The sequence below is a fragment of the Barbus barbus genome, assembly GCF_936440315.1.
Source record: "Barbus barbus genome assembly, chromosome: 11".
NCBI lineage: Eukaryota > Metazoa > Chordata > Actinopteri > Cypriniformes > Cyprinidae > Barbus > Barbus barbus.
Genome location: NC_136739.1, coordinates 16,470,156 through 16,493,912, shown reverse-complemented (window position 1 = coordinate 16,493,912; position 23,757 = coordinate 16,470,156). Strand labels below are relative to the sequence as shown.

At 37.0% G+C, this 23,757-nt stretch overlaps 1 protein-coding gene across 1 annotated transcript in view; it reads right to left on the bottom strand.

Moving 5' to 3' along the window:
* LOC306877217 (activin receptor type-2A-like) overlaps positions 1 to 23,757 on the bottom strand; it is a 63,238-nt gene that overhangs the window by 14,515 nt on the left and 24,966 nt on the right. The window contains exons 2-4 of the mRNA XM_079428838.1: positions 19,795 to 20,005; positions 13,135 to 13,286; positions 3,515 to 3,669 (exon numbers count right to left, since the gene is read on the bottom strand). Of these exons, the coding sequence (XP_079284964.1) occupies positions 3,515 to 3,669; positions 13,135 to 13,286; positions 19,795 to 20,005 (518 nt within the window). The remainder of the gene's footprint in view (positions 1 to 3,514; positions 3,670 to 13,134; positions 13,287 to 19,794; positions 20,006 to 23,757) is intronic.

Here is a 23,757-nt window from a genome sequence, read left to right as displayed (position 1 = left end):
TGTTAGTTTTAGTTTAACGTATATGAGATGGAAAGACGTGATGGGGAATTTAAGGATTTCTTCAAGAACGAGGTAATGTGTTTTTCACTATTTCTGTAGGTATTTTCACTTGCTGGCCAACACAATACAATTTTACAGGTTAACCCAATTAAGTCTGTCCAAAAGATTTAACATTTATGTTGAGCCAAAAGATTTGACACTACTTTGTTATACTTTTTTTTTTTTTTTTTTTAAGTTGAAATACTTTCTTCTACTTTAATGTGTGGAGACTAAGGCATTTAGAGGTTGTTCTTGTCTGAAAACGTCCTGACATAGCAACATTTACTCAACCAATGGCTTGTGTTTGGGATGGGACAATCAATTTGTCCAACCAGTGATTTGTTTTTATTTATTTTATTTTTGCAATTCTGTTTGGTGCCAGTTATGCTGCTAAAAGCACTTTACATTTTTGTTTGGCTTGTCTGTGATTTTAACTTTGTGTAAGTGAATATAACTGGAAAGAATGAACCTTCAGCCCCAAGGACAACACTCAACGGTTGCTGCTTATACCTGAGGCCAAACCTGCATGTTACAGCAACTGCCAGACTTCTACAAGATTCTGAGAGACTTTACCAAATAAAATTGTCAAAAAGGAACAATTCCGAATATTTCAAAAGAAAACAAAAGATTTGAAAGAGTTCAAAGCAAAAGTTTAAAGAAAATTGGGCATAAATTGTTACCAATCAGGAAGTAAAACTGACCTGCATTCCCATTTATGTCTCTTGTCAGACAACCATGACTTAAAAACAAAATGACAATAATAAAATAGTGTTTTCATAGCTGTGGTGCAGTAGTTTGCACGTCTTCCCTCCCCATATACCAAAACATTTAATGTCTAGTGCAATAAAAAATCCAAAGTACAAAAAAAGGTGAGTAAAAATAAAAACCGTGATTTAAATAAAGATAAATGTGGAATGAATTTAGGCACATGCATAAGACCTAAAATCTGAACAGCAAAAAATGGTCCTGCACATGAATACAGGATCTGACCTAATGACCTTTTCTGTAAATTCTGCAAAATGCATGCAGCTGCCTGAATGCCCTTTCCTTCCAGAAACAAAAAATTCCCATCCTCACAGTGAAGCCAAGAACTTAATGCGGTTAAAGCACACTGTGCTCTCTCTCCTGAGGGGCATGTTAGGTCTTGGGTCCTAGTAAGAAAACCGTTAAATAATCAAGAAGCTACTCTCTGCTTTCTAAATGGTATGAGACTCTAAAGTGGAGGCTGGGGGCCAAATGTTTCAAAAGACGACATTATTTTTAACTGCATGCTTTAAAACGGCCTGAGAATTGATGGAGAAACATTTCAATCAGCGCCATTCAAAACAATATTGATGACAACTGCTAAGGGCATCATAAAATGTTTCTCATCTATGTTGATAAAGTGCCCAATGTAAATGCACACAGCAACCACCACCAGGCCACCATGCACAGTTAAAGATGGGCCTATCTAAATGAGATATATCATGCATTTCCAGCTTTCAGTGTAAATGTTTATAAAGACCATATCAGTGAGTAAAAGGAGAAACAGGAAGACAAGAGAGGAGTCTTTAACCAAATAGAAAGAGCAAATAGTAATAAACCAAGTCAGACATCTCTCACGTTACTCGTATTTAGCTTGAGCTGTACAAATACATTGTGAGAGTTCTAGCACTGAACACTAGAAAGAAAGGTTATATCACAAATGTAGCAACCACACTGTAATAATAGCTCCTCTGAAAGTCAGAAGAAAGCAAAATGTTATTTATCAACAGACAGTGAGCAAGCTTTTGGACACTAATGGTTTCATCACTGAATAAAGAACGAGAACTAAAGCCTTTTTCTGCACTCAAATGTCTTAGTTGATGAAACAGATTTTCAAAAAAATTACATTTCTAAGCATTTCAAAACGAGCAGATTTCTTTGTGGCACTTTGCGAAATGCCACATTTCCTGTCAACACGTTACAAAATCGTTTCTGGCAATCTTACAATGTTTGTGAGGCAGTAGAATTACAGCTAGAACCAGAATTCTAGAGGAAATGATCAATCAAAACAAAAAGTACACTAGTATATAAACTACAATTTAAAGGATTGGGGCCAGTATGATTACTTTGCTCACTAAGACTGCATTTATTGGCTCAAAAATACAGTAAAAACAGTAATATTGTGAAATGTTATTACAATTTAAAATTGCCATTTTATATTTAAATTTATGGTAAAATTATTTTTTTTATAATGTGATGGCAAAGCTAAATTTTCAGCAGCCTTTACTCTAGTCTTCAGTGTCGCATGATTCTTCAGAAACCATTCTAATACACTTTTTTTTTTTCCTTTTCTTTCATTTTTCAATATACTTTGATGAAGAGCAAGTTCAAAACAGCATTCATTTGAAATAGAAATCTTTTGTAACAATGCAAAATCTTTACGGTCACTTTTGATCAGTATAATGTGTCCCTGCTAAATAAAAGTATTAATTTCTTTCAAAATAACAACAATGAATAAATAAATAATCAGAAAATAAAATGTTCTCTTGCTCCAAAACAACTTTCTTTTTCACCAAACTCCCCCATGTTTCCATACCTCCTGCCCAACCACCTGTCAAACCCCTACAATTTTTCTAGTTGATATACCATTAGGGAAGTTGCAAATGCAGTTTCATATTAACTAAGTGTTGTAACAGTCCCTGAGGCCTTCTGACGGCTGCTAATAAGAGCTAATAAAGTTCCCTACATATCAAAAACAAGTTTGGGCTGGTCATGACACTCGATATTAGCAGCGCTATAGGGATGTTTCATCTGTCAGATCTGGCCTACATAACACTGAAACTCAATCTGCGAATTCCAAATTCTCACTTGACACTAAAGGTAACCCATTGTGCCCACAGACACCATTTATCAGCCCAGCACACGCATCTACTCTGAGCTGATGTCCTTCAAGGCTATGGATAAATGGTATGGATTTTTTTCACGCTGACCCAGCAGTTCAGATTTTGACTTCACTGGCTAAATCTATAAAGATCTATTGTGTAATTCAGAAGTAGATGTGAATCTCAACACTAGTCTCACACACAAGGGTAAAGGTCACCTGATTGCTCATGTCTTGTGTTATGTCAGCTCTGTTATCTCGTCTTTCTGGTGGGAGAAGAGGGCACTGAAACATAACCGTGTCCTGACAGATCTAGTTTGATTTCAGCTGACAGTGTGTTTGAGCTTAAGTGAGTATGACATTGAGCAAATTAGATCCCTGAAATCACTATCATTCACATCAACACGAGGTGCTGCCCAGGGGAAATAACAGCTCCCAATAGCACCGTTTCTAGTGGCATGAAAATGTTCTGATAAACTGAAACTCAAGAGTTACAGTGATAAGAGCAGACATTGTGCTGCATGTGATTCACTGACATTAGTGTTTCACTTCAAAATATGGAAATACTTCTCTCATTTTACTAAAAGTGAATCAAAACACATGCATTATACAGTAGATATATCAATTTACCTGGGTAGGCACCAGAACAGGTGGATATGCCAGCTTGTGATGTCGATACATCCAGAAGGAGAGCAGGACGATGGCCGTGATGCCCATGATGGGCACGATGGAGTACAGAAGGGTATTGAACAGTGGTGGCTTCTGGGTGAAGGGGTTTGATGTTGCTAGGGAGAGAAGAAGAATGAGACAGTTCAGCACAGATCAACGCTTTTTAATAGGTGCACGATTACACTACTGTTCAACAATTTGAATTTGGTAATATTTTTTACAAAGTCTCTTTTGCTCACCAAAGCTGCATTTAGTTGAACAAAGTACAGTAAAAACAGTACTGCTGTGAAATATTACAACTTGTAATACAAAAAAAAATGCTTTTAATATGTTTGAATATATAATTTATTCCTGTGATGGCAAAGGTAAATTTTCAGCAATCATGACGTGACATCATCCTTCAGAAATCATTCTAATATGCTTATTTGCTACCATTTCTCAATGTTGAAAACAGCTGTGCTGCTAAATATTTTTATTTTTCATTTTTTAGAGAAATCTTTGATGAAAGTCAAAAGTGGTTAAAAAATCTTTACTGTCCCTTTAAAAAAGCAAAGAACAACAAGAACAACAAAAACAAATTGCTGAACACAAACTTTGGAACCAAAGTGTACATGACTAGGAATAACTGGGAATTGACTTTGAGGACGTTCACACAAGACACATTCCTATATATGGTCATGAGTACCATTTACATTTAGTATTCTAGCAGTTGTTTTAGCTGTGCAAATAAATCAAACAAATAAGAAAATATTTTGAAGGATTTCTCAGATGTGCATATGACAGTTTTCATGTATACAAATATGCTTGCTTATAGTTTTCTACCAGTTACGACTGTTACAATATACTGCTATGATTAATTATAAGTCCAGAAATATTGCAGTTTCCCTCCTAATACATATATGCTATTTTGGAAACCCACACTATTACGATCTCTATTGGCTTAATAAATGACATGAATGTGAAAAGGGATGACATCAGCATTTGACAGAATGACTTCAGCTTACATTAGCATTACCAAGCAGAACCTCAAATGAGAGTTTGCTCCTAATTCCCTCAAGAGGAACACAACAGATGATGGATGTAAAGTCTAGCACACACCTTCTATACTTCACATTAACGAGATATGCGGTGTACGCTGAGAATCTCTCACTGCATACTTATGTCACACACCTTTTGAACTCGATAATTGCAATTCTTTCACAGCAGCCTTGAAACAAGGTTGGTCTGATTCCCTGAAGGCTGCTGACAGATTCCGCCTTATGCAAACATCTTTATTCCAATGCACATGCATCTATGCAAATTCCCGTTAAGAGCGGTTCAACAGAACTGCACCAGTGTGCACTTGAGGGAGAATAGCACGCATGCTTAGTCAGTGCACACGGTGGCCCTCAGTTTCTCTGCATCTAGTGCCAGAGATCGGATTGGGCTGTGGCTGCTGGCCAGAGATGCAGCGATCCCTTGCTCTTATGTTATGATAGAGCATTTCCCATTCGCCCAGGCTGACCACAGGACCATGTGCGCGACCCACCCGGTCGAACTTCAGCTGAACCCGTATTAGCTTCGGTCCAGCAGAGAGAGATCTCATTCATGATGCCATTTCTTCTCTCTCGTGCCAGCTATGGACTTGGAAGTGGGTTAAGGACTCTGGATTAATCCATAAGTACAAGAAGAAAAAAGAAAAAACACACACACAAACACACATCCACCCCCAACAAACCCACTCTCATCCGACCCTACTCTACCCTTCCCCCACTCAGTGGGCAGAATGGCCACACGCAGCCGTGGGGTATGAGAGTACCCGGTCACAAGGTCATAAAAAGCACACAGCTCCATGCTCGCAGAAAGCAAATTTTGAGAAACTCCAGTGTGCTTTGTGCAACTCTTCATGTCCCTGTGGGTTTTTGCATTACATATCAAGATCATTCCATATGGAGTGAGTCAGTGCTGGAAATAGACCCATTACATAAGCACGAGTGAGACCCCCCTCCCCTGCTACTGAAGTACTGAAGACTCTTCTACCCACTGCATTTGCACTGATACCAACAGTTGTAGTGTCAAAAATCATCAGGCAGAGCGCAACCAGTACTGCACGCTACTAAATCGGGCCAAGAGACCGCAGGCAGATAATAAATCATGATTGCTGAAACGTACAACTGCCCCCCTGCAGGGAGCTGAGAGCACTGGGCCAGTAGATTAGAACCGCTGGGTCTGTATTCGCTGACATGCCTCCATCCCTCATTTAGTTAAGAGGATGTTGATGTCAGTGTTTACTCAGGAGAGATAAAGCGACCAGATCAGCCTCGGTAATCTAAAAGACACGGTCATCTCTGGGGCTGCGAGAGCACGTTATGCTGTTGAAAACCTAAAGACAGCAAAGCAAACTGATGTCTTCTATATGATATGCGGCACGATCTTCTAAATGTTTCATTTTAGGATGGATGGATGAAAGCCAAACAGCTCCGAGTTGCCAAATTACAGAATCGCTCAATATAGATGGTTGTTCAGAAGCCATGCTCATGTTCAGTTTTATGTATTTTGAGGATCTACTGCAGCGGATGAAGATGGTTCAAAATCTGTAATGTTACGCTTAGACATTTCACAAGAGAAACAATGTAAAACGGAAATACTGCTATTTATTCAATCACTCTGTTCCCAAACGCACATCAAAATTCAACATTATAGCTGATTCAGCCTTACAATTTGGTTTAACGATGCTAAACAATAAGTAGTAGGGCTACTTTTTGTAAAATATAAAGTTGCCTTGCATTTTTTTTTTTTTTACAAAACTAATGTGAATATACAGTTTACTTAAAGGTAATAATAATAATAATAATAATAATAATAATAATGAAAGAAAAAAGATGCATTTCTGCCTCTAAAACACCTAGCAAACATTCTGATAACTTTTACAACTACTCCATGATTATTTTCAAAAGTATGCTTAAGCCAGATATTTCATGTTCATCGCTTGCATCTGCTTTAGCTCCATCCAATGTGTCTGAGCTTGTAAACACAGGCATGCTTAGTTTTTTTTGCGATTCTGATATTAAATAGCACCTGAATTTATAAAAGCCTCCGTTTGCAGCAACATCACAAGAATCAATTTCGATTTTACAGAGAAACCTCCCGCTCTGAAAAGAACATCATCCACATTGAAGTACAGCTAAAAGTAAAGGTTATGAAACATGAAAAAGCCTGATCAGTAAGATAACATACGAGACAGACAACAAGCTCTTCATTCAAAAGCAGATTAATCTGCAGCCACTGAGCTGTGCAGTGGTGCAGAAATGAAGATATGAATACGAGCCAATGTATAGAGTAATTAACAGAGCTTTAGTCGGTGGTGATTTGGTGGCTAGGGTCAAGATAAGCATATCTTTTCATCAAAGAAATATAAAATTATCTGAACAAAACGAATGAATAAATCCAAGTACCTAACATCTTTTGCTTAAAAGCAAATCTGTAATTTGATATTTCCGAAACAAATGTTAAATTCAAGGTAAAACTGTAGAAAGAAAGAAGGCACAATGAACTACCTGGAACATCTATTCAAAAGCTAAATTGCACACCCATGAGATACTATCAAACTCAAATAGCTCACAGAAACCGAACCTCAATGTCACTTTCTTAGAAGGATACTGAAAATAGACCAAAAAACATGCAGAACCATCTTCAGTGAACATTTACACCATAACACTTTAGAAAACCAGTACCCAAACAGCCAGTTAATTTAATATAAACATCATAACACTGATATATGATGTTTTGCTAAATGCATAAAAGGATGGTAAATATCACAACACAGTAAAAGTGAAAACGTTGTAAGTGGTCTTCCTAATGTGCACATTTTAATGAAATTTTTTCATTAAAGATTTATGTTCATAAATAACACAGGGCTCTAGACTGCGACCATTTTTTGAGAATGTGCGAGTAAAAATTTGACGTGGTCGCACTTGTGCGAGTGCATGGTCTGCGTTGCTCCAAAGCTTCTGGTTCATACAGCGTGCGCTGCAGAACCGCGGCACATTGTAGCAGGCAGTAATGTTCACGAGTCTTTAACTTGGAGTCCGAGTCAAGTCTCAAGTCATTTAATGGCTCGCTAAAAAAAATCCCATTCAGAATCCTCATGTATTGAAATCTTCCTATGTACGAAACTGTTTAAGCTATAGACAAAATATATGTATTATGTAAATATATTTTCTTTTTTTTTTTTAAGCGGTGTTAAGATGTAAGGTTAATGTACATCCAGCCTGTTACTTATGTTTTAAACCATTCTCATGTTCAAAAGTTTTTCTGTAATCAAATTCTATAATAAGAGTCCTATCTACCATGACACAGAAGGAAATATGTGACACAGAAATTGCAAAACCATAAAAATCAAGTATTTATTTTTGATAAAAGTCAGGGGTATTCAATTAAAAGTTCCAAGAGGTGCGGCCTCTATATTTTCTTCCAATCAAAGGTCCGGACAAAAATAAATAAATAAATACATTTTTACATGTAGGTCTATGGTACTTTTACATGTAGATAAATTGAAGGCCATGTGACAAAAAAAAAAAACACTGTTTCTGTTCAGGGTTTTCCGCCTGAAATCTATACTATTTAAATATATTATAAGTATTATCTACAAAAATTGTCTACAATAATCAAAACATTCTCATGCGGATGTGTCTCACTCATACTGGAAACTGAAGCTGCAGGCTCTATGATCGCCCCCTGGTGGCTGGCTGCAGTACAGGTCATAAACCCCACCCTCTCCATGTAAACGAATGGGACTTGAGTCATAACAAAAAAATGTATTACACTTCCAATACAATTTTCCAAAATATGATTTTGGCCATTTAAGGTAGTTGTTATCACGCTTATATATGTTCAATTGTTCGTTTTTGTGGTAAGTTTGATTTTAGCTAGTAATTTGATGCTATAAAAATGGGGCGTGTCATTATGGTTGATTGGGTCTGCAGGAGTTTGGTTCCGCGGCTCCGCCTCACGACTCTACTGCGCAGACTTGGGCTCCAAACGAATCTCTACTGCGCAGACTCGGGCTCCAAATGACGTCATTTACTCACAATGGCAGCGGCCATACTGAGATGTATTCGCTTCACTTTTCTATAAATGGAAGGAAGCGGAGACACGTCGTCCATCTTTTTTTTACAGTCTATGGTCTGGAGAGAGAGAAAGCACACAGAGCTGAAAGGGCTTGAATTAAGCGCGTTTGGCTTTAGATAAAAATACTAGAGTATATAGCGCTTGAAATATATTTGCCATAAACGACGCTTATGTGATCCGCGCCGCTGTTTTGACGTGCCGCTCATTTGAAATGGTGCTTCTGTTACGGCGTCATGCACTCATTATTATTGAGGGGGCACGTCGTGACACACAAGCAGCCACAACAGTATGCGTTTTATTTATTTTTCCTTTTTATTTGAAACATTTCCAAATGCATTAACTATATAATGAAATATCTTGATTCTCACCTTTATAGATTATGTTAGTTGATCTATAGTGGGCGATGCTCAAAGTAACCTAATGATGTAATCTATTAACTATGCATAAAAACCTGTTTACTTAACAGATATGGGTGTCATGCCATAACATATTTTAATACCACTGACTTTATATTTAATGTGAATTTAACATCGAAAGTTAATGTGAATAAAAACATTGTTAGGCTACTAATCATAACACTTTCAATGTACAGAAAGAGAGCAAAGAACATTTACATTATCAAAGCATATTTTTACTGACAGTCTAGAGTTCAAGCACTCTCAAAAACTCCCATTAAAATCACTGAAGCTGTTTACACTATGAAATTAATATCTTACATATTTGTACACACATTTGCACTTTGTTGCTGACAAGAGAATTCGCCAGAAAGAGGTATTCTGTCAGCGAGTGAGTGAAGAAAACACCGGCATTTTAGCGATGACTCATCTGAATGCCTCTGATTGGCCATTGCATTCATAAGCTCAACAGCATCGTGTGTGATTGGTTATAATGCACAGTGCTGTAAAAACTCGTCTGTATCTGGCTCAGCGCCAGCCAGCGAACGCAGATTTGAATTTAGCAGCTGATATGACGCGCTGAATGATCTAATCACGCCGTGTGATTGTATTAAATATAGAAAATATTAATCAGCTATTTTTTGTCTTTTAGAAGCTGCATTCAAAATCCACTTGGCTCAAAAATCTGACGGAGCACGTGCCCCCTCACTTTGAATGGGCATGACACCACTGGGTGTATAGACAAGCAAAACAGACAATTATATTTTCTTGTAAAACGTGACACCAAGATCGCAAAGTTGAAAGTGAAAGCGCACGAAAAGAGGAATTCCTGTCCACAAAATTTAAATCACAAATAATACTGATGAAAAAGGGTTGAATGTTGAACACATTCGTTACCATATAACTATAAACTATGATAAAAGTTCATCAGCATGCATTGATTAAATGTTGTAGCAAAAAAATAAAAGATAATAAAGTGCGACCAACTGAGAAAGTTAGTCGCAAAAGAGCGACCAGTGGGAAGAACGAGTCTAGAGTAGAGATCGACCGATATATCGATTTACCGATATTTTCCCGATATTTAAGCATCTTTTCATAATCGGATATCGGGTTTGTAATATCGGACCCCGATAAACACTTGAGACAATCGGATTCCCCGATAAACACTCAAAACAATTGAGAATTGCGCGCAGGATCGCAATTGCAGCGCATCTGAGGGGAGACGAGACAACAACAACAACGGCGTGCAGGTACTTGATTTGCTGTAGTTAGTGAACTATTTAATATTACAGTCATTAATGCACAAATTAGATGTATTACATAAATGCCTGATATGTAGCTTATGCAACTTGGCTCTAATATGATAAATAAGATGCTCTATTTATATTAAACAGCTTATGACTCCTGTCCTTTATTTATTTTATTTTCTCCATTTGAAAACATTAGACATTCTACGTTTATTTTGCTTACTGCTAATATTAGTGTTGCTGCTAAAGCTTTTTATAAATAAATTTATTGTTGTAATACGAATAGGGATGTAACGGTATGAAAATTTCTCATCACGATTATAGTGACCAAAATTATCACGGTTATCAGTATTATCACGGTATTGTTAAAATGTGCTGGAGATGTTCAAAAAGTACCGATACATAAATCACTTCACCAAATTTTATACTTAAAAATCAACAAACAGCAAATAAAATGACTTTTTGTTTGCATAATCACTAAAACAATAACATTACCAATGAGGTCTGGATTTTAAATGACAACTTGACTGACACCAGTTTAATAGCATGTTCAAATAAATAATGTAAATGTTCAAATAAAGCTTTGAAAAAGTTTCATATAAAGGTAAACTGAATTGTTTAAATGTGTAGAATCCACACAAGCTTGTTTTTCATCAACCGGTTAAAATTTACAGCAGGGCATGCAAATTTGGTCCGTTTTTTGGCCAGACAGAAACTGCACACAGGCTGGATGTAAATAAGTGTCTGTAAATCCAGTCTCTGACAGCAGGTGGCGCTTTATATGGAAACGCTGAATTACAGCTGATTCACGTGAAGTCCGCGAACAAAGCAGTATTGTGTTTAAGAACACTTCCTTTAGGTCTTATATGGAGCTAAGATGAAAACAAAATGCCATCGAATCGTTTCAGAAGACAGTCAGATCCTTCAGAGGTACATTCATATAATTAATTCACTGATATATTCATTTGTATAATTCCCTCAGCACTCTTTTAAAACCTCCCATCTTTTCCGCCGTTTTCTCTCAGAATGAAACTCTGCTGCCGTGCGCTCGTGACACTGTTAACACTCTGCTTTATGCCGGACAGTATTTATTTATCGTGAGTTGTTCAAATCGTGGTAATCGAATACGGTTTTAATGATAATTAAAATATGAAACGGTAATACTAACCGTGGGGAATTTTATCATGATTTATCGTCAAACCGGTAATCGTTACATCCCTAAATACGAAGATTCAATTTAACATGACAGGGCTCTAGACTGCGACCAAAATGGTAATTTTTTGCGAGTTAAACTTTGACGTGGTCGCACTTGTGTGAGTGCATGGTCTGCGCTGCTCCAAAGCGTCTGCTTCATACAGCGCGCGCTGCCAGCCGCAGCACATTATAGCAGGAGTCAGATTTCACTGATCACGTGAAGAGAGGTGCTTTCAGCGCGAGCGCTTCTTGGGTAGAGCCTGGTTTGCTCGGCGCGTCAGCACGAGCACGAAGGTGCGCGTCGCGCAAGGAGCGCAATGGAGGATTTTGTTTTCAAACTAAAGTAAAAGACCGCTTCTTAAACCAGAGAAGGTGAACATGGTGGTATTCTTGTAGAAAAAACATGCAAGTCCTGTCAGCGACAGCCAGTTTAGGTTTTACTTTTCTTTTTGTTTTCGTTTTGAGAAGCTTGTTATCTTTGCTGTTTACCTCACGTTACGCTATGGAGGCTTTCCTTAATTAAAAAAAATATATATTAATATTTATTTGCTTCCTCAAGAGTTTGCTAAACATTCTGTAATATACTCGGCATATAGTACAGCATGTGATGTGTCCTATGCCATGCCTGGTCTTATTAGTTTTTGTTGATAAATGTTATGTAAGCTAGTTAGTCATTGTCAATGTACTGTTTTATTGTTGTTGTGCTTTTTAATTAAGAATAACAATGAATCCATCTTTTGTTTTAGTCTTAAAAAATGAAAGGTGTATAGATATAAGCAAAACAGACAATTATCTTTTCTTGTAAAATGTGACACCAAGATAGCAAATTTGAAAGTGAAATCGCACGAAAAAAGGAATTCCTGTTCACAAAATTTAAATCACAATACCGATGAAAAAGGATTGAATGTTGAACACTTTCGTTACCATATAACTATAAACTATGATAAAAGTTCACCAGCATGCATTGATTAATCAAATGTGCAAAAACAAAAAACAAATTGCAACCAAATTATGTGCTCGTGCGACCAACTGAGAAAGTTAGTCGCAAAAGTGAGATCAGTGGGAAGAATGAGTCTAGAGCCCTGCATGAAAGACTGCTAATTCTCAAAAATAATTTTGTTAAGTGAAGTATGGACTTGCTTCACGCAGTCATTTATTTACTTTATAACAGTAAATAAATATCGGTTCTGCACATCGGTTATCGGGCACATAAACATGAAAATAATTGGTATCGGTAATAAAAAAAATCAATATCGGCCGACCACTAGTCTAGAGCCCTGTAACATGTAGCACACAACACTGATGTACAGACTCTACATGCACTGTACAGTTATACAGCACTATGCATTGAATTGTGACAGAAAAAAAAAGGTTGCAGCACAAATAATTCAGGAAATGAAACGCACTGACCCCCCCCCCCCCCCCAAAAAAAACCACTACAAGGGAGAGGAACAGCAGTGAGCCTGTTATGATTTTTGACATGAACAGTCATGAAAAACGCCTGAGAGGTTCTTCGAGGTAATTGATGATTTTGATAATGAGGTAATATAGGTTATGAGGAGACAAAGACATAAAGGAGGGATTCACACCGACAGGACAATTACATCAGAGGAAGGGGTATAACTGAAGAACTTACCCTTAAAGACTTTGCTGTTTGTGACGGTGAGGGGAGCCTTTCTCTGAACTGGCTGCATGTCAGGGTTATAGAAGAATTTCTCGTTGCACATGTTGCCCTCGCAGCAGCAGAAGAACACATCCGGGTCCTCCTTCTTATCAACACACTCAGTGCTGCAAGACAGAGATCAAACAGATCTGTCAGCCCATAACGGTTTATGGACATTTGCAGAATTATTTCAATTTGACACACTAATAGAACAAAATACAAGTAAATGTTTCAACCACTGAAACTTCTAGGGGATGACATTTTCAATGTTTCATCAGTTCACCAAAAAACACAATGAAAGTGCACAACAGTACATATTGATTACATGTAATTAATTTGATTAATTAAATATGTTATGTAATTCATTTAATTTAAAAGCAATGAAAAAGATTGTTCGGCAGCACTATTTTTTCTGAATTATAAAAATAATTTTGGCAATAAAATAAAGATGGTAACACATTTGGAGATAATTAAGATATGCATGCTGCAAGGTTTATTTGGATTTTGCTCGGGTTAGAGAGCAAACAAACGGATAAATACACATGGGTGGAAAACGCCTGTGCCAAAGAGATACTTTTTAAAAACTGGCAGCCCACATCAAAGCAGAGCTCTCAGGTTGGCTTAAAGAAGATAAACAAAGCTAAGCAGCACACCAATAATCCTTAAGATACACAAACACAGGTGCAAATGAACAAATAAAAGGGGAATGGAAGACATTCCAAAGGCATTTAGTCAGAAAAGTGAGTCCATTCCTGCTTGCGACGCACACGTGCCATAAAGCATTTGCAATACTTAGCTAACTAAGCACTTGACATGGCAGTGCAATGTGCATGAAACAAAAAAAAAATCCTTCCAACGAACGAGGTAAATGGGTTCAGCAGCATGTTAGGACAAGAGAAGTGCTGTTGCCTTTGCACGCTATCAAAACACCTCCGTTCAGGAGAAACACTTCCTGATCTGCCAGCAGTGCTACCTGTTGCATAAGGGCAGATGGGCTGATAAAACTGTTTTTAATATCTCCCCTATTATGGATGGAGATTACAAGGTTCACACAACCAAACCTCAACATGGAAACATGTTTACACAAGCCTTTATCTGAAATACTGTGAAATCTTGAGAAGGAAGTATTTGGTTAAATTAATGTGTGAAGTAATCTCTCTGTAATGTCCGTAGCATTGATCATGGACAATACACTACTTTTGAAACACTTGGGGTTGGTATGATTTTTAAGTTTGTTTTTGTTTTTTTGAAAGAAGTCTCACGAAGGCTGAAGTTATTCAAAAATAGTGTAAAAAAAAAGAAATGCTGTGAAATAATATAACAATTTTAAGCCTTCAGTGTCAAATTATTCTTTGGAAATTATTCTAATATGCTGATTTATTGCTCAAAAAAATTGGTTTTCTTATGCTGTTTTTTTTTCTTCAGGGATTGACGAACAAAGTTTAAAAGAACAGCATTTTTGAAACTGAAATAATTTGTCAAATTATGAATGCCTTTACTGTGACTTGATCCAATGAAATGCATATTTTCTATATAATAAAATGTATTAAAAAACGTATTGAGTACAAACTTTGAATGGCAATGCACCAAACAATGGAATATTTATAGCCCTTTAGTTAATACATTCATCTAATTTGACAATAATTGCACAAATGTTACAGATGTCAAAACAAGTGAAAAACTGCACGTCAGCTGCAAAAACATCTTCACTACAGTCAGTTACAGCTTTAGAAACAACGATACAGTCAAAAATAAAAGCTGATCATATGTGCGCTGCTGAAAGGTTCAACCACAGCCTCTATAAGTAAAATCAAATCAATCAATCGTTATTTGGAGGGAAATTGGTGATCAGACTACAGAACCTGATACTTAAAATTAGGGATGCACGATATTGGATATTTGCCGATATCCGGTATGCCGATATATTTCAACCCTTTTTGGTCGACAGCCGATATACAGTGGTGTGAAAAAGTGTTGGCCCCCTTCCTAATTTTTATTTTTTTTTGCATGTTTGTCACACTTTAATGTTTCAGATCATCAAACAAATTTAAATATTAATCAAAGATAACACAAGTAAACACAACATGCAGTTTTTAAATGAAGGGTTTATTTATGAAGGGAAAACAAAATCCAAACCCACATGGCCCTGTGTGAAAAAGTGTTTGCCCCCCTGTGCATAACTGTGGTTTATCACACCTGAGTTCAGTTTCTCTAGCCACACCCAGGCCTGATTACTGCCCCATCTGTTCGCAATCAAGAAATCACTTAAATAGGACCTGCCTGACAAAGTGAAGTACACTAAAAGATCATCAAAAGCTACACATCATGTTGAGATCCAAAGAAATTCAGGAACAAATGAGAAAGAAAGTAATTGAGATCTAACAGTCTGAAAAAGGTTATGAAGCCATTTCTAAAGCGTTGGGACTCCAGCGAATCACAGTGAGAGCCATTATCCACAAATGGCGAAAACATGGAACAGTGGTGAACCTTCCCAGGAGTGGCCGGCCGACCAAAATTACCCCAAGAGCACAGCGACGACTCATCCAAGAGGTCACAAAAGACCCCACAACAACATCTAAAGAACTGCAGGCCTCACTTGCCTCAGTTAAGGTCAGTGTTCATGACTCCACCATAAGAAAGAGACTGGGCAAAAATGGCCTGCATGGCAGAGTTCTAAGACGAAAATCGCTGCTGAGCAAAAAGAACAAAGGCTCGTCTCAGTTTTGCCAGAAAACATCTTGATGATCTCCAAGAATTTTGGGAAAATACTCTGTGGACTGACGTGACAAAAGTTGAACTTTTTGGAAGGTGTGTGTCCCATTATGTCTGGCGTAAAAGTAACACAGCATTTCAGAAAAAGAACATCATGCCAACAGTAAAATATGGTGGTGGTAGTGTGATGGTCTGGGGCTGTTTTGCTGCTTCATGACCTGGAAGACTTGCTGTGATAAATGGAACCATGAATTCAGCTGTCTACCAAAAAATCCTGAAGGACAATGTCCGGCCATCTGTTTGTGACCTCAAGCTGAAGCGAACTTGGGTTCTGCAGCAGGACAATGAGCCAAAACACACCAGCAAATCCACCTCTGAATGGCTGAAGAAAAACAAAATGAAGACTTTGGAGTGGCCTAGTCAAAGTCCTGACCTGAATCCTATTGAGATGCTGTGGCATGACCTTAAAAAGGCGGTTCATGCTCGAAAACCCTCCAATGTGGCTGAATTACAACAATTCTGCCAAGATGAGTGGGCCAAAAATCCTCCACAGCGCTGTAACAGACTCATTGTAAGTTATCGCAAATGCTTGATTGCAGTTGTTGCTGCTAAGGGTGGCCCAACCAGTTATTAGGTTTAGGGGGCAAGCACTTTTTCACACATGGACATGTGGGGTTGGATTTTGTTTTCCCTTCATAATAAAAAACTTCATTCAAAAACTGCATGTTGTGTTTACTTGTGTTATCTTTGATTAATATTTAAATTTGTTTGATGATCTGAAACATTAAAGTGTGACAAACATGCAAAAAAGTAAAAAATCAGGAAGAGGACCAACACTTTTTCACACCACTGTATATCCTTTTGTATGGAAACAACACCAAGTCTCTCCTGTGTGGAAATTATTAGCAAATTATTTGTAATTTTGGTAAGTTTTTAACAAGACCTTATTTGTTAGAATTAAACAATAATGAAGTTCTTTTATAATGACAGTACATTGAAGCTTTAAAACTAACTATAAATAAACTATGTTAGCCTGATGGGAACAAACTTCCTCTGTAAGTGATTTTAAAATATAAGACAGTAGATTACCCAGATTTGAAGGCTACAATAAGATTTCACTTCTACTGATAATTAAATTTTGCTAGGCTACTATGAGATGGATAGCCTAATTGTTATATAATTCAGATGGGCTACCTGTTCTTTTTTTGGTATATCAAAAAGTGTATATTTCAAATGTGATTTTTGGTACATTTTACCAGTATTTACCATACATAAAAAAAAAAAAAAAAAAAAAAAAAAATGAAAAAAATTTAAGAATGTTTTTCTTAATAAAACACAAGATTTGGTTTTCAAAATGCCTTTTCCAAAAGGTAGATCTTGAAAAAGGAGGGGTCGTCTTATATTCAGTTCAATACGGTATATATCAAATTATTTAATTTGCAAGTGTCATGTTTGTGATTTTTTTTTAAAATTCATGTAGGCTACAGCTTCTGAACTTTAAATCAAAACATACTCATGATTTTATGACATCAATTACTGCTTTATTTAATCAGAAACAGTATAAATGTTATTTGTGTATTTTACTTTCATTTTATTAAAAGTAGGCCAACAGCGCCCCCTACGAAATTAAAACTCCTTACCGAGTGGGTATTAGGACCAGGGGGAGGCTTCCGCTGCTGCCACTGCAGGTGCTATTACCATTTACTCTTATTGCACACCGAACACGTCATTCTGTACTAGGGCTGGGCGATATATCGAACGCAATTTTCATGCGCATCTCGTCAGTAAATCCGGTTCCGTGATTAGCGGTAAATCTCCATCACCTGCTTTCAAATGGAGCGGCATTTAATACACTATTGCGTAGCTTGTCTGTGAACTACGGCTCTGTGTATTAAATGCCGCTCCATTTGAAAGCAGGTGATGGAGATTTACCACTAATCACAGAACTGGCTTTACTGACGAGATGCGCATGGTAATCGCGTTTCATATATCGCCCAGCCCAGTTCTGTATGTGCATTCTCAGTTTAAATGCAGCAATCCAAAACAGTGAATCTAATCACAATTCAGGCAAAACTTTGCTTAAAGAATGAGCCACACTGCTGACGTGATCTAATCGCTAGCACACCCTGAGCACATGTGAGTAGGGCTGCCGCTAACGATTATTTTTATTGTCGACTAATCTATCGATTATTTTTCAATTCATCTATTATTTTCTTATCAGTTGATGAATTCTTTAGTTAAATGATCAATAAATAACAGTAACTTCTGCTATTAATCTTTATTTTATTCAAACGTTTTCTCATAATTAATACTTTACAAAAATAAATAATAACAACAAGAAAGAAAGAAAATAACAATAAATAAAGAAAATAATAAGAAAAGAGAGAAAAAGAAAGAAATAATAACAATAAATATGAAAGAAAGAAAATAACAATAAATTAAAAAAAATAATAGCATTAAATAATTAAAAAAAAAGAAAGCAAGGAAGCAAGAAAGAAATAGGATAACAATAACAAGAAAGAAAGAAAGAAAGAAAGAAAGAAAGAAAGAAAGAAAAGTGATGCAATCAATAGAAATGCACATTATGGCTGCATTCACAGTTGCTGTTTGGGACTGACAGCAGTTGCTTACAGGTGAGAGACTTTAAATGTTTTATTTATTCATCAGATTAAAACATCTGCTTGAATACATATCTGTATGAATGAACAGCTGAAGTCACAACTGCATTCAGGACATTAGAGCGACAGAATCAAAAATGGCGTCATAACACTGGGAAGTTTTATCACAGTTGACTGCCCGTTTTTAATAAAGGAGCCCAGTCGAAGCCTGTCCAATTCAACACACAGTTAAACAGCTAACAAAGACTAAAATCCTTTGTTAGCGAGTGTAGAGAGCGCCTTTGGCACGCCCACGGCACTGATGGCAGCTCCAGTGGATCTTAAGATGAATGCGAATCATTTCTCTGTCTCTGTGGGTGAATTAAACCAGTCATGATTATATAGGCAACTCGATGTCCCGTGCTGTTCCGTTCATTCAGCGCGGCTGTGAATCCTGACAATGTAAAGTGAAGTGATATTGCCATACTAGCCTTTATCTTCTGCTCTAGAGTCTTGTTTTGTGTTAAACATGGCAGAAAAACAGTCTCAAGTAGGGATAACTGCAGGCTTGCACAATGGGCGTGGCTAAAGGTGCAACTCGTTAACGCATTCCATGCTAATCGATGCATTTTCATAATCGACGTAATTAACGACATCGCCGAATCATTGCAGCCCTACATCGGAGTTAACCCATTCCTCTTATCGGCAAGACATACTGTATCTGCATAATTTTTTTGTACATTTAAAGCCATTATCGGCCGACTCCGATATCGGTCCGATAATATTGTGCATCCCTACATAAAATGATGTTGATTAACAGTGACAGAGGTCAAAAAGCCTCATAAACTGCTGGATTAACAGTTTGAATCATTCTTGAATCATTGTCACATGGACTATTTTACCAATGTCCTTGATACGTTTCTGGACCTTGATCATGGTAGTATCCTTGCTGTCTATGGATGGTCTGAGAGCTCTCAGATTAAACAAAAAATATCTTAATTTGTGTTCCGAAGATGAACGAAGGTCTTTTGGGTTGGGAACGATAGGAGGGTGAGTAATTAACGACATAATTTTCATTTTTGGGTGAACTAACCCTTAAATAAAGTTAATTAAAGTTAGTGCAGTTAGCATTCAATGGACCACATTAAGACAATGAATTAAAAACAACAACAAAATCTATCCAATTTTTTCAATGAATAAATAAATTTTTTTACCAGTCAATTAATCAGAAATGGGCCTTTTTTCCTCCCCACTTCAGTTATTTGTATCAGACTATATTGGCTTCTTGGCAATGTCAAACAGGCGGAAAACAACTAGAGATTACCTGTCATAGCAGTTGACATCATCAAGCCAGCAGCCTTGCTTTACTATTTCAACCGATCCTGACACATTTCGCCAAGTTGCGAAGCAATGAAGCCTCTTCTCCTTCTCTCCCACGCAAGACTCAATACCGCTGCGATTTCCTCGGTTCTCCGAGCTGGGGTTGTAGTTGTAGAACACACATTCTTGTGTCTCTGATCGGCCGAGAATGGCACCTGGAAAAGAAAACCGCAGGGGAGGCCGGTTAAGAAATGGACTGCCTGCAGTGAGAGCGGAGACCTGCTTCACTGATCACTCACAAGACTTTACACTCAACCCAAAGTATAAAGCACAAACCACAACCAGCAGTCACAGATTGGCAGCTGAATATCAATTGAAGATGATAGACATTGGAGGTTTATAACAGATATAAAAGTGGTTTAATATAACCCAAAAAAGTGAGATCCACAGATGGGACTTCATATTGTTTGCAGAAGCTAATTCACAGGCAACCATATGGCTAAGAAAAACAAAACAAAAACAAAAAAATACACTAGCAAGAGTTGTGGTTAACCAAAACAACAACCGTGAAGTAGTGAGCATGATTAACACAGAAGGGCTCTAAAACAGGATGTGGTGGAGGGCGGTTTCCCAACTTCTTCCTGAAACAACCGCAACTAAGATTGTGTTTGAATATAGCACTGAAGTGATGTAATGAGTGTTGTGAAAATATTCAAAAAACACACAGTGTCATCACCATCACTTAAGAGACAAGACAAAAAAATATATAATGATCAAAACAAACAGCAAATAGTGGAATCAGATTTTTACTTCACTTGCTAAGCTTGTTCAAAGACACTAGGAATCTTGTGCAGGTTGAGCAGTCTCGTCTGAATGTTTACAAAAGATGCGTTCTTGCGCTCAAAAATATTGCGACGGAGCGTAACAGAACAGAACGGAAAGTCAAGAGTTAGAAACACTAGTTTGCCAGCAATCTTGCATCTATGGGAACCCTCTGTGATCCAGACATTTTGCAACGCTTGAGCTGCTGCTATATTGCAGCACAAGGAACAGTTTACGCTTTGGGCCAGGTATTTGAGGACTGACTGCACAGGTTTAGTGCCTGCACCATGCTGGGTACAGTTGAATGGAACAGAAATCAATGCACGTACACAGCAATAAAGCATAATGTCACAAACGGCACTTTTGTATGCTCCAAAAATACTTAAGCCACTTCTTTCAAGAAAAACAATTAAGCGTGTGCATTCCATGACTACATTTACGGCATCTTCAGTCCAAAAATTACATTGCACGTCAGTGTTTTTATTACCGCAATGACAACAGAAATGGCTCATTAACACATAGCGCAAACCAGTGCTTCCAGCATCACTATTTAGGAGTGGCACAGTGAAATAAACAAACTGAATATTACATCAAATAAAACACATTACTGTTAAAAAGCTTGAGGTAAAGTTTTACTTTTTGAAAGAAATGAACATTTATTCAGCAAGGATGCATTACATTGAACATAAGAGATCATGCATTGTATCATGGTTTTTCACAAAAATATTAGGCAGCACAACTGTTTTCAACATTGCTAATAATGAGAAATGAGCACAGAATCAGCATATTAGAATAATTTCTAAAGCGTCATGCTACAATGGTAGTGTATATATGTAAACGCATTCAAAATTAATGGTGTGGTTCTATAACAAGAATTAGACTAAACTGAATCTTGGACAATCACAGAAAACTGTACTGGAAAAGCTTGGATGACAGATTTGCCAACCGAACTTAACTGAATTTTCCTATTACTACAACTGAAAGTTGGTTAATGTGTCCGATTCGAAAAGATATGTTACTCAACTGTTACTGTTATGTGTAATTTTTACATCTGACAAAATGTAAATCAGCCTATACTAAACGGCAGTGCATATGACAATGTATAATTAAACATATCTGCAACAAGTTTTGTTTTATTTACTAGCATTTTAATAAAATGAAACAATTTGTTGGAAAAAAAAAAGGGTATTGTTGCTGTTCATCACACTACAATAACAAAATTATTTGGTGGGAATTAATTTGCTAATTGCCTTTAGTGGGGATACATCCTCAGGATTTGTTCCAGAGACACAAGTCACCGTTATTGGGATTAGAAGGAAATCTGCTTGAATTACTGTCACATCAATGTAGAGAAGAACGGCGGTGTACAGGATGCACATCAATGATCAGAGGAAGAATCACATTTCCCCATTTTAAATAACAAATGGAGCACCCCAAATTGCTCCAAAGCCTTCAGCATCTGTTAGGAAACATCTAGAATAAATAAAAAACTAATTACAAGTGGCAAACATAAGAGAATTACTCACCTGCCCTCCACACTAACAAAGAGATGGCTCAATAAATCTTTGACCCATATTCTGCAACTGCTCTTCCTGACAACAGCTCTTGCCCCTCCGCTGAGCTGCTCCCGGTTTTTAATATGAGACGCTGCGATACACAGACTCCTCTCAGTCAGCAGGGTTATACGAGGTAAAACGACAGGGTAAATATACAGAGCTGGTTGAAGAGGCAGCTTAAAAACACTCTGAACATGGCCCATGAACAACAGCCAACACAGTGAGTGAACAGACCGTACGCCGTAATGTTAATGGATCACTTATGGTGGTTTCCTACACAAAATAAACTTGATGACCAACACTTTGCCTGCACATTAGAAACAAAGGTTTTTTGAAAGGTTTAGTAGTGGGCTGCTGATAGCATATTTGAAGTTCCTCATGCTTGCATTTTCCATCTCTGACACATTTAAACTCTTAGCATGGATAGAAAGAGAGATTACAGGTTAAACATAACTGCATTATTGTACATTTGGATTCAGGTACATTTGTAATGTATATACAATAGGGAAGTAATATCTGTGACCAATAACGAACATGCTTCTATTACGCATCCGTTTTCACCCTGTGGTGAAAATCAAGTTTTTAACATTGTTGTTTACTTTTTTATCTGTTTTTTTAAATAGGCTATAAAGATGAACCATGATCAAAATCATCAGCCAACCCTACTGTTAAGCATTTTCTCCTTAAAACTGCAGTGCACCAAAGACAGTTTCAAAAATGTGGTTTGAAAAAGCCCAGTTTTCTACGTCACAAACACATGTCAGTGCCGTCAACTTGCTAGAACATGGTTTGTGCAACATTAGCAGCACATTATTAGCTGTTTGATAACACAATCAAGCCAAAGGCTAATGTTATCAATTACCGCTACGGATTTTAATGGAAGAACAAAATCTGACCAACAGTACAAAAGTTTCACAAGATTCACAAATGTCACAAATTTGATTATTTGATTAGTGGTAAAGTGCAGAATGTGAAATATTTCTTCATTTTACGTCATAACGCTTCAGTTTTTAAACTTCTTGTGCTGTAACAAATGACTTACTGTGAGTGAGAGTGAGACAATACACCCAATTTCCTATCAGACCCTGCTCGATGTTTAATTAATTCACAATACAACTTGCTCTAAATCGCACACTTCAGCAATAAAGAGAATTACGGTTTTGTTTGTTCTGTTTTTTTCTTTTAATAGAGGAACTTGTGCCCCTCAAAATAACCTAATGCAGTCAAATTTCCATTCCTAGCAGTCTTTCTCCATGAAGCATTATAAATAATTATTTGAAAATACTCTATTAAAAGCACACTGCAACAAATAAATCATAAAAGTTATTTGACAGGTACTCTTTAGATTTTGGTAGCCTGAAAATTAATTTAGCTAGCCCAAAAAAAATAAAGACCATAAATGTCAATCAAAAACATTTCCAAAACACAAATATCAATGAATATCAAGGAAAGAGTTTTATTTGACTATTTACAAGGTATTTGCAGAATTCTTAAAAATCTATTTAAGGCAAATTGAAAAATTATTTCTTATACCATTTAACGTATTTAAAACTGTCTAAGGCCTTAAAAACTCTTCAGTTTAGTTTAGC